This window comes from Dermacentor variabilis, chromosome 2, assembly GCF_050947875.1.
Source record: "Dermacentor variabilis isolate Ectoservices chromosome 2, ASM5094787v1, whole genome shotgun sequence".
NCBI lineage: Eukaryota > Metazoa > Arthropoda > Arachnida > Ixodida > Ixodidae > Dermacentor > Dermacentor variabilis.
In genome coordinates, this window is record NC_134569.1 from 15,884,928 (window position 1) to 15,897,163 (window position 12,236).

At 44.7% G+C, this 12,236-nt stretch overlaps 1 protein-coding gene across 3 annotated transcripts in view; it reads left to right on the forward strand.

The window, feature by feature from the left end:
* The window catches only part of LOC142571418 (monocarboxylate transporter 13-like), a 34,024-nt gene that overhangs the window by 7,369 nt on the left and 14,419 nt on the right, over positions 1-12,236 (forward strand). For 2 of the 3 annotated variants that reach the window (XM_075679747.1, XM_075679748.1), the window contains exons 3-5: positions 3,966-4,109; positions 8,811-9,189; positions 10,251-10,542. In XM_075679747.1, coding sequence (XP_075535862.1) covers positions 3,966-4,109; positions 8,811-9,189; positions 10,251-10,542 — 815 coding nt within the window. The remainder of the gene's footprint in view (positions 1-3,965; positions 4,110-8,810; positions 9,190-10,250; positions 10,543-12,236) is intronic. The other variant, XM_075679750.1, reaches the window with a different exon arrangement.

Here is a 12,236-nt window from a genome sequence, read left to right on the forward strand (position 1 = left end):
AGATACCCATTTCGCACTTAAAAAAAAAACAACAACAGGTGAACGGCGCTGAAGAGACAAGTGACCGGTGCGGCGGTGCTGGGAGCAAACAGCGGAAGGAAATGACAACACGCAAGGTATCCTGGGTAACTCGGTGACAGAACTTCCGCTTCCGCCTTGCTCCGGCGGCGCAGGTTGTGTTCCACTCGCGGATCTGGAGGCGTTGCTCTGCGCCAGAGTCGAGTGCTCGCTCGCGGAGTCCGTCGGCTGCTCCGACTCCGCCATTGGAATCCAACATCAGTCTTATGTGCGCAAGGGGGAAAAGCGGGGAGTAGGCGCGCCGCCTCCTGTCGTGCGCGACACATCAGGGGGAGTGGAGGGAGGGGGAGCTGTGATCTGTGAATCGGTGGTTGCGCAAGATGTTTATTTGCCTAGTTTGACGCATTACATACAGTGACCTTTTCTTAGATTCGTAGATTAATTGGATACTTATACGTATATTTAAATATCTTGTTGCGAGGTTTCGTGTATACGTGCAGTGGACTTTATTTCCGATGACACATTTTTGCGCTTTATCAAGCTGTGTCTTCGTATTTGTATATTCCAATATATCTTCGCATTTCTAATGTGCGAGTGCGAGTCAAATGATAGTGAGCCAACCAACCCCGCGCAATAATGGTTCGGTTCATTATCTGCGAGGCGTGCACGTAAACATCTCTCATTTAGAAAAGTAACATACAGGTGTTGGGATAAATGTCCTTTAATGCTCTCACACACTGCGTTGAACATGGTTGTGTGACATAATGAACGCTTCAAAAGTTATACAGCGTGGTGTCGTGAGATTTTTGACAGCTGAAGATGTTTTCTAAAAAATATGACTGCCGTGTACGTTGAACATTGCATTTCATTGGGCACTGTGAAGCGTTGGAGGGAATGGTTCAAAGAAGGACGTGAAGGTTAATAAGACGATCCAACACCGGGCCACAGCCACCGTGCAATTACCCCCAACACAAATGCAAAGGCTGATTAGACAAGAACGTAGGATAAGCATAGATGAATCGGCAGGGCGTGTGAATATCAGTCACGCTTCGGGTCACACCATTATTTATGAACACCTCGGTTATCAGCTCTTGTGTGCGCAATGGATGCCCAAGATTTTGACCCACCGCCAGAAGATGCAGAGGTTCGGCGCAGCCTTGACTCACCTTATCCGGTATCACAATGGGGGTGAAGAGTTCTTGTCTGCACTTGTGGTCGGGGAGGAATCATGGTGCTGCTGCTACGAGCCTGAAACACTACGGCAAAGCTTACAGTGGAAACGTTTGAATTCCCCACCCCAAGGAAAGCAAACGCCGTCAATTTGGCCGGAAAGGTGTTGTTGACTTCTCTTCGATCGTCAGGGGCCATTATTGATCGAATTTGCTAAACTTGGACAGACTATCAATCGTTTCCGATATTGTGAAACGTTGGATCGGCTGCGCGTCGCAATCAAAAGCAAACGATATGGAAAATTGAGAAATAGGGTCATCTTGCTCCACGACAATGCCCGACCCCACGTCGTTGATGTGGTTACCACAAAACTGGCAAAGTTCAAGTGGGAAACGCTGCAACATGCGCCATACAGCCCAGTTCCACATTTTGGCGCATATGAAGAAAAAAAAACAGCTCAACGGAACTATATTCATGTCGGACGATGACGTGAGAGACTCAGTTACAGACTTTTTGAAGCAGCAACCCAAGGATTTTTATTAGTCGGCAATCACTCGACTCGTTAGTCAGTGGAACAAATGTCCAAATCCTCATTGAGACTACTTTTAAATAAAGTACCCGTTTGTCACATATTCGCATTGGCTCACTTTCATTTGACTCGCCCTCGTATATTTTGCATAACTCCTGCTTTTTATATGTGCTCCCTGTTACGACTATAATTTCGGTGCAATTACTCACAATACACGACCCGTGACAGCTGGTTCGGCGAAATGCATTGTCACAAAGGACAGCGTCATTGAGATTTTTTCCTGGTCGTTGCATATGTACAAAAATATAAACAAGATTATTGAATGACAGAGAGAGATAGATGCAAATGGGAGAAAGGCAGGGAGGTTAACAAGGTTTCATTAAAATGTTTGTCCTCTACTTGTTCATTACATGGCCTTTACATTGTTCATATCAGCGGCATGCAGTGCTTTGCTCGTCTCAAACTAACATAGTTGTAAAGTTCGGGTGATACTTTCTTTACTTAATAAATAGACAGGAAACATGGCAGCATTGATATCAGTTATTTTGGGTACAGTTTTTGAGACATACTAGTATATTCTTTTATAAAAAATACATATTTTACTTGTCTTGACAGTGCGTAGCGTTCAAGAATTCGTTTGCCGCATCTTTGGCAATGGCAATGCAGTTATTATTAATGTATTTGATCCCTCAACAAATTCTATAAGGAGGAGGCCGAGCTGCCACGTGAGCACCCCCCCCCCCCCCAATTTCTGGCTGCGCCACTGATGAGTATAACAACAATAAACATATAGCGAAATTGCAACACTGTTGTAAACAGTGTGGTATACTGAATAATAAAAAATAAAGAATGTCAACAAAATTTACAAGGAAACGCATACTGCAAGCACAACACAAAATAAGTAAAAAAAATTATACATGTGTACTGAATTCAAGTTACATTGCATTCAAAATTAGTACAGAGCATACATTATCAAGGATCCTAAAACTGAATAAACAGAAGAATGGGGAGAAACGGTAAATTATCGCTAAATAAGATCAAAATGAATTTCGGTTAATAGACATCGGGAAAAAAAAGGAAAGCCCTTTGACTCTGTGAAGAGGGATGACCAGCGAAGCTATGTGGGCCCTTTAATGGCAAACTACACCTCCGACGCGGGCGGGTCCGGCATTGCACTACCTTCGGCATCGGCCCACGTATGGGGAGTGCTTAACGCCTGCTTCACCTCCGCCGCGGGTCGGCCCGGTATTGCACTATATTCGGGATATTTTTCTACACGTGGGCAAGATAGTGGAGAAAGTAGGCCTTAACAGCTTCGCTGTAAAAAAAATTAATGTCGGTCCGCCTGCTCAGTGTCCATTAGCTTCTGGCACTTCCTTATATTAGTTTCAGCGGCGATGTGTGATGGCAGATTATTCAAATCGAGTATAGTGCGCGGTATGAATAAACTTGCAAAACAATGGGAGAGGCACGTTTGGCACTTAACATTACACGGGTCATCGCAGCGTGGAACCATGGCTGCAGCAGACTGAAAGAAGTCATCGTGAAGAATTGAATGATGATGAAGCTTGTGGAAGAGTGAAAGATGCTCGATTTTGCGACGATGTGATTTGCTTTCTAAATGAGCTCGACTTCTCAGTGACATGGTGCTAGAACGACGTGAGTAATCAGAAAATATAATGGGTACCGCACGGTTCAGCAAGGATTCAATGTTATGAGGTAGGCATGCCTGATCTGGATCCCAAATGGCGGCAGTATATTATATTTTCGGACGAACAAGTGAACGCTGGGCGAGCTTACGCATCTGGGGAGGTGCGTGCTTCAAAGTACGTTTGACTAGGCCGAGCGAGCGGTAAATTGTTTGAATAACTGCGAAACCTCGTTTGGAGGGTGAGATTTCGTTTGGAGGGTGAGTTTCGAGGATTATCAGCTTGAACGACGTAACTGTGCAAAGCATGCATCATGAATTACGCGATTGCTCGAAAACACTAAGACCTATAGCCAGTAGGTGCACGAAGGCACCTAAAAATTAAAGGCTGACAACACGATTCATCGAGGTCGTGCATCGTGTATATTCTGGTTGTCAACAGCGTCAGGAGTCCTAAAGTTTCCTACGCCTTGTGGCAAAGATTGCAGGGCGTCCCTATATGGGACGACTATATGTGCCCAAAAATTCTTTAACGTTAGGAATATTGTCTCTACACTCGTGCACTAGCTAACACTACAGCTCGTACATCTTGAACCGCAGGACCCCTGTACGGATTGCTCGGCATATGGCTCTCGGACAGGACTCTGATGGTGGCCGGCGCCCTGCTCTGCGCGCTGCCTGTGATGGCCTGCGGCTTGGCGCAGAGCTTCGGACTCGTCGTTTTCCTCTACGGCGTTCTCTTCGGTGAGCCTGCAACGAACTACGGGACGTGATCGGTAAACAACGCTGACAGATCAGGAAATATAACACATGAGCGTGGTGCAAGCAGAAAACACACGGCCTCCTGGCAAGTAAATAAATCATCCAGCGGTACCATGAACACCCTGAGATTTCCCAAATATTGTTTTAGTTTATCCTTCGTCTAAAACAACCGACGAGTATCTTTAGGCACAAGTTGAACAAAAGAAAAACTCACCAAAAGTCCGGAGAGCCACAAACTGGCCTTTCTTTGGCACAGCGCATCTCAAGAGTGCGCTGTAAATGTACGCAGGCGAGTAAAAACCAAAACACAGACGGCAAAGGCATAAAGGGCACTTTACTGCCTTTCTTTTTGTTCAGGTCCTTCGAATTCTGAAAATGAAGTCAGTTGATAGCTGCTGTTTAGATGTCACGGCTCGTTCGGGTCATTTCCAGTGACAGCTTGAGATGCAGAGAGCGAGAAGCAAGGAAAAGCAGGTAGGTTGACCAGACGCACGCCCGGTTTGATGCCCTGCCTTGGAGGAAAATAGGGGACAAATGGGTAAAACGAGATAGAGAGGGAGAGCACTAAGCGCTTGCGCGCTTCAAGATCCACGCCAGGTCTATAAACGGTCACAGAGACCTGTCATCAGTTATCGTGCTTGAAGCACAAAGCTTTTAATCAAACTGTACAACACATAAGTCGGCGAGCTCGGCTGACATAGTGTGGCGTCACTCGTTGCCTTTCCTATGCGCTCGTGGAACACGGCAGAAAAAAAAGCAAACAAATGGCGCACAGTTCTGCGATGTCCTCAGTGAAATGGAAAATAATGTAAAGAAAACCATCTTTGCGTGAAACGTCATGGAAGCCGGCATCACGTAACGCATACGTAAAAACAAAAACAGAGCGCAGGAATTCATGAATGCGTTCTGTAGGCTACCAAACCTACAGAATGAACAGTCTTTCACAATTTCTGCAGCTTGAACTGCTAACAAAATTGTTAGCTTCGTGTGTTATCCTCGTACTATTTTCAAATATCTTCAAACTCAATTTGCGGTCATTTGAGAAGAATCAAGCGGGGGAAAAAAACTGCGTTAATTTTATTCCCACACTACTTCTTACTTAGCCAAAATCAGGCGTCAAGTAAAGCCGAATAAAATAAATCGAGAATGATACGTTGTAGCCCCAGACTGTTACTGCGGTATTAGGTCATACCATAATATGATATGATATGACTAATAAAAACGGGCCCCTCGGTTAACCACCGTTCTTTTCGTTTATTGCGGTATTAGGTGTCACTTAACACAATTTGAAGAGGGTTTTGAGAACAACACGTCAGCGTCCATTCCGCGTGAAATTCCTGGTATTATGCATTTTATCTAACTCTTGGCACGTCTGACGATGGTAGTCCCGACTTAGGTGCTCAAAAACGAATCGCAGCGACGCCACGAGGGCAGCTGGGAGGACGAAATGGGGCCGTGGAGTAAAAGACACTAAAGAGAAAAATAAGTTCAGCTGTGTTAGTAAATTGCATTTTTATACTGATGCAAACAAAAGTCACTCTTACGTTGGAAGGTTTGATAATATGCCCTGGCATGCTATATCCTGTTATATATTATATATCCTTATATTTATATTATATATCTCTACCATCTTGCACATGTTCTCTTTAGTTAGCCTGGGTATATATATATATATATATATATATATATATATATATATATATATATATATATATATATATATATAAGTGACTACCTTTCCAAAATAAACTGAGTTGTGATTCAGGGATTGTGTCTTCGTTCGTTGCGTGCGCTCTGCAGTATCACCGTGACGAGGCTCGATAAGCCTGGAAAGGCGTGAAAGCGAGAAAAGGGTGGCGACCTGACGTGGAAGTTCTATTTATATATTTACTCTGGGGTTTTATGTCCCCATTTAGGTCCCTATATAACCAGTGTTTTCCACTCAAGCCTCGAAGAAAACGCAGACAATTGCGGCAACCGTGGATAACTATCGAACTATACGAAAGAAGTAAATTTCGCGAACGCCTTTTCCAATTATTCTTGAACACAAACATGAACATGATCTTCGTGAATATAAAAAGACGGCGCAATAAGCTTAACAAGGACGTCAAAAGAGCGAAAGCTGAATGCTAAATGAATAAATTTCTTAATGATGACGGCAATTCCAGATTTAGTGGGAGACTTTCAAGGAAATAGTAAACAAAAGAAGACAATGACCAGAAAGATTTATTTTGAGAAACCTGGTGCCTCTGAGAGAGAGATCTGAAACTTGTTCAACAAACACTTTCTTACAGTGGGCTCCTCCTCAGATGTCCCGCTTCATATATCATGTGAAAATTACATGGATGTGAACTGTCCATCAATTGTTTTATTATCTCCAACAGACCAACATGAAGTGCAGGGCGTAATACTATCTATGAAAGATAATTTCGCCTGTGACCCTTGCGAATAAGTCAAGCCAAAACCACCGAAATTGTAAGCGGTGTAGTTGCAGTCCATGTGGCGCACATTTGCAACATTATTCTAACAGGCGAGTTTTCAAATAAAATGAAACAAGCAAGAGTTTCTGCCCTTCATAAAGGAGGATGTTTTGACGACTTAAATAACTATAGACCAATTTCTATCCTCTCTGCATTCTCAAAGTTAGCAGAACACATCATTAACAAAGACTAACAGGCTTTTCTTTAATACTCACAACATAGTCAGGAAGGATCAATGCGGACTTTGTAAAAATAAATCGGTGGAAACAGCCGTTCTTGGAATTAAAGAAGAAATTTTCGAAAACAGAAAATAAACTGTTCACACTGGGTATCTTTCTAGACGTTAGAAAGGCGTTTGCCTGCGTGCAGCATGAACTCCTCTTACGTAAGCTACCTTTTTACGGTATCCCAGGTATAGCACTACATCTAACACAAAGCTATTTAACTTCCAGGTCATAGTTCACAGTAATAAATAAAGTTGAATCGGAGATGGAAACTATTAAATTTGGAGTCCCCCAAGGTCTATTCTCGGACCTGTACTTTTTTTACTGTATATAAATGATATTATAAATACTAAAGGGCGTAAAAAGATGGTGCCTTGCGCACATCACAAACACTTATTTTTTTCAGGAGTCAACACACATGAAATATGCGCAGAAGCAAATAAATGGCTTTAGAATCCAAATACGGGGTTATTATCAAATAGAATGCAACTAAATACAGAAAAAACGTGGTATTTGTTGTCTAGGTCGAAAGGAACAACAAATGTACCAGCCTTACTTTTGGAATTTCAAGGAGTACCTATACAACACACATGTGCGATCCGATTTTTAGGTGTCGTGTTCCAAGAAAATTTATCATGGCCTCTTCATGTGGAGGTGTTATAAACCGACGTATCTAGAGCCATCGGCATGTTAAAAAAACAAATATCAGTCCTTCCGTCTGAAGCTAAACGCAAAATCTACTATGCACTTGTGCACTCAAGTCTTATATTCTGTTCTCTGGTATGGTCCACGACAATCGAGACAAACCTTAATTATCTTTTATCGTTGCAAAAGGGAGCTATACGATCAATTGGAAACGTCCCTTACACTGAAAGCACTGCATCGTACTTTACCAGATATAGCACACTTCAGATAAAACAATTCTTAAAACAAAAACTATCTCCTGGAATCCCTACGCCAATACCGAGCCAACAAAAGGAATTTTCAGGAAACCTGTCAAGTTAAGCAGTCCGCTTATGAACTACGACAGAGCTTAATAGTGAAGTCCAGATCGCGCAGAAATTATGGTTTACAGAGGCCAGCGTGACAAATGCCAGAACCCTTCAATAAGTGCCATGACATATTAAACTTATTAAATTCTAGAGTTTTTCCAACACAATTCAAGAAGCAAGTTAACGACCTATTTCTATTGGAGCAGGTGTGAGATTTTTAACCCCTGAGCCAATTCTCGGTAGTCTTTTGTATTATATTACATTTTTTTCATTGTGAATTATGCAGATTTATTTCATTATGTGTGTGCATTGTGTATTAGGTGTGATTTTGAGTGATTTCCATTCTGTAAAAGGAACTGCATATTTCACTGTATTTCACTGCATTTGCATTGATGTAATCTATCTGTGTCGGCATATGATGTGTAATCATCTGTAAATAAGATTTGCTGCCTACGCTGTCAAGGTGGCATAGCCTATTCAGGCTCTTTCCGGGCCTATTGCTGTGCTTCCTGAGCCAATTTGTATGAAATTCTCTCAAATAAAAAAGACAAAGAAAATGAAAGAAAAGTACCATATGGTTATGAGGCACGCCGCAGTGCTTCGGAAGAAATTCGGCACCTTTTAACGCGCACCCAGTGCGCGGTACACGGGCGTTTCTGCGTTTCAGCCCCGCCGAAATGCGGCCTCCGCGGCCGGGTACGGGACCTCGGGCTTAGCAGTGCAACGCCGAAGCCACTGCGCCACCATGACGGCTATTTATTTATTTATTTATTCTGTACCCTTAGCACGAACGAGGCTTGAATTTCGACGCTAAACACAAGGTAAAGGGGAATTTCTAAGCTTCATTTGCTCTCTTAACATTCAACCAATTACCAAGAAATTAAAGATAATTAACTTTTAAAATAACACTTTGTCAGTCTAAACTGAGTAAGTGTTTCTCTTTGGTGCTGCTCTAACTACGTTCTTTCTCGCGTATCGCACTTTCAGGCCTTGGCTTGGCCTGCGTTGACTTGGTGCCGTACACGGTCGTGGCTCGTCACTTTGTTCGCTACCGGGCCACGGTTATGGGATCAGTGTTCGTGGTCGCTGCACTGTCGGGATTCGTCTTCCCGCTGATGGTTGAAGCGCTGCGGAAGGCGTTCGCGTTCCACTACGTGCTACTCACGCTAGGAGCACTGGAACTTTTCATGCTCGCGGGCTGCATCGTCGTGGACCGTGTTCCCCGAAGCGACGACGGTGCTTGCCGTTCCCTCGGCTACGCCGAGCCGGCGAACTCGCCGCCTATCGCCTGCGCAAACAGTTTGGAGAAGGCTTGTATCGCGAAGTCCTTCACCAAAGATATCGTCACGTCCCTGGCCGTTACTAGGTAAGTCGACGTTCGCTTTGACTCGCTCAGCTTCAACGCGAACTCCTTGAGGCTTATGGATATGCGGGTTTTACGAGGGCTGGGAGTGGAGCAAAAAACTTTAATTCGTTCTCGTTATGAATGATTTCGGAGGTGACGTCTACAACTTCGTCATAAGTACTGTCGAAAGCGCTGGAAGTCGACAGAAATACAAAGAAGCCCAATTTCAATCCAACGCAAGTACCATTTCACCCCAAACAACAGAGTAAACAAAAAATCTTGTCCTCGGTTGCTGGTGGCATTAAAGCCAGGTAATCGCAGGAAGGAGCAGCTAACAGCCCGGCGCGCTAACCAAAAACTATCGCTCTGCTGCATTCAACAGAACCTTAACATAGGCCACCACTATGCGGATACATTAGAAAAGAGAGAGAGCATGCCCGGTTCAAACAAGAGCTATAGACCAATGAGAGTAAAATTTGCTTCAATTTAATGAAGAATGTTAGGATATGGAGTTATGATCTTTGCTTTTTATGTCAGCCCACGCAAAACATTAAAAATTCACAAAATTTCAACTACCAAATAAAGTTAAGAAACGTAAATGGCAAGTTCATACTTCACTACTCCGCAACAAAAAGTCAACGTCAGATCTGTAAGATGACCCTGACAAGGACTTCAAGCCTAAATATGTGCGATCGCGTAATACAAATACATACCTCGATTGTGCGAGCTTTTTAAACACTATAGGTTCATAAAGTGGCGCTTCAACCAAATACCTGTAATATATAAAATTTCGCAACCTCAGATACGGGTTCCATTGGCAAAACTGCGTCGTGGATTTTTCTTTCTTATATAATTGTAGAGCTGTTAAAATATATGTCTTATTATAATTTTTTTAATTCTTCTGGTCTTACAGTTTTCGCAGAATTCCTTTGCGCACCACACAAAAGTTACCTGAACATCAGCCATTAGAACATCTCTGTTTCTTTTAATGCAAGGAATTTTACTGAAATCGGTTCACCAACTGCCAAATGCGTTCGCTTCACGTGTGTGCTCTGAAGCTTCACTTGTCGCGTGCATCCAAGCGACCACGCAGAGACCCAGGCGCCCTGCGAGTCCGATCCGCTGCTCGGGCAGTGGCAGCCGGTGGAGGGCAAAGTGACGCGCAACTTGCGCTCGCTCGCTTCCTGGTCGTTCTTGCACGTGGCCGTGTCGCGGGCGGTGTCGTTCTTCGTGATCACCTCGTTCCTGCTGACCGCCGTCGACTTCGGCGCGGACAACGGCCTCGTCAGCTTCCAGGCAGTCGCCTTGGTCACCGCCTGTGCCGTCGGCGACTTGGTGTCCAAGATCGCGATCGGCTGCGTCTTGGACGCCAAGGTGAGCGGTGCGTTCCCCGCCTCCCTCGTGTGTTGAAGGCGCTCGTCAAAAAACGAGGTTTCGAAATCGCCACATGCCTAGACTACGGCCGCTGGATCAAAACGCCCAGACTCAGCATCCATTCATATAAAGCTTTTGCGTCAAAAGTTCTTTATGGGTCACCTGCTGACTTTCGGTGTCGGAATGGAACGAAAACACCGTCATTATCCGACGGGGGGGGGGGGGGGGGGGGGGGGGGGGGCACGATTAAACAACTTCGAGGAAGTTTTTCGTTTACTGACATTATTTATCTTCGAGCCTGTTACACGGACGCTTGCTCAGCCGTTTAAGAATTCTAAACTGTTTCACGGCCATTTTCTTGTTAAACTTATATTATAATCGTTCATTGCTTGGATTAATTTCAAATCCCCAAATTCTAATGCTTCTGATGTTTTCTTGTCAGTAGTAAATGCGTTCGTTTGGTTTCATTCCGATGTTGGCCAATCGCACATAGTTGGTAGGCGTAAAAGAGGAAAAAAAGTCATTCACAGATATATGCCAATCTGACAAGCGCTACATCGATGACAGCTATACGATGCTGTATAAGTGAGTTCTCAAATTCTTAGGAAGTTCTACAGGGTGTACCACGTAACTTGAGCCAAGAAATTAAATATCGAAGGCGCGTCGGAAGCGAATTGAACCGAACGTATACTATTCGCAATAGCCTATAGTAACTACGACAACTTCTTGTTTTCCCTATAACTCACTAATTAATTAAGTTTAATTACCCATGTTTTTAATTATTGGCTGAGGACCCCAAATATGATACGCAGATTTGTACAGCACATTCAGAAACCACCGATAGAACTTGTTCCTTTACGCTACGTCTCACGTAGTCCTTTTTTCCGGGTTGCAAAGCAAGCCCGCGAAGCAAGCAAGCCTGCTTCTTCTTGCCCGTCTTTCTTGTTTCCGTATTTTTTATTCGCACTAAGTTACTACTTCAAATATGAATAAAGCCACGTGACGGAGCGCTTGCGCAGTGGTATCGCGCTGCTGCCAAGGTCGGCTCTCGTCGGACGACGGCGCAAGTGCATGCTGCTGCTGGCCGAGCGTTGCCGAGGAGATAATGGACGCCCTGCCGCATTCCCGTCGCCATTCACGATGCAGCTGACCCAAGGAAATAGTAAAGCGAAAAGTTTACTGGCCGCGAACTTGCGATGTGGCCGTGGCCGTGGCGGTGCTCCGAGGAGGCACATGACGTCACGACGCGCGCCTCGCCGCGGATATTTCTCTCTCTCTCTCTCTCTCTCTCGCTCCCTAGTCATTACTGCGCATGCGCCACTAGTAGCACCGAGCAACAGGTGTTCCGCCGCTGCGCCGCGCCGCGCCTTTCCGCCTCCGCCGTTTGACGTCACACCGCGTTCCTCGTCGTTGCGCTCGCCTCCGCTCGCTTCGCCAGCTGCGTCGCATGCCTGATAACATGTCGGAGGATTGAAAAGGAGAGCTCGCGTCCGTCGCAACCACAGTTGAGGCGGCAGTATGGATGGCGACAATTCTGATAAGCAAGAGGAAGTCTGAAATCAACATTGGAAAGAGATGAAGAGGAAACGAATCGCCCAGGAAACAGACGAACAGCGCGCCGAACGACTGGCTAAACGCCGCAGCATAGCTAGACAACCAGACTAACCTGGACTTGCAATCAAGATTAACCAAGG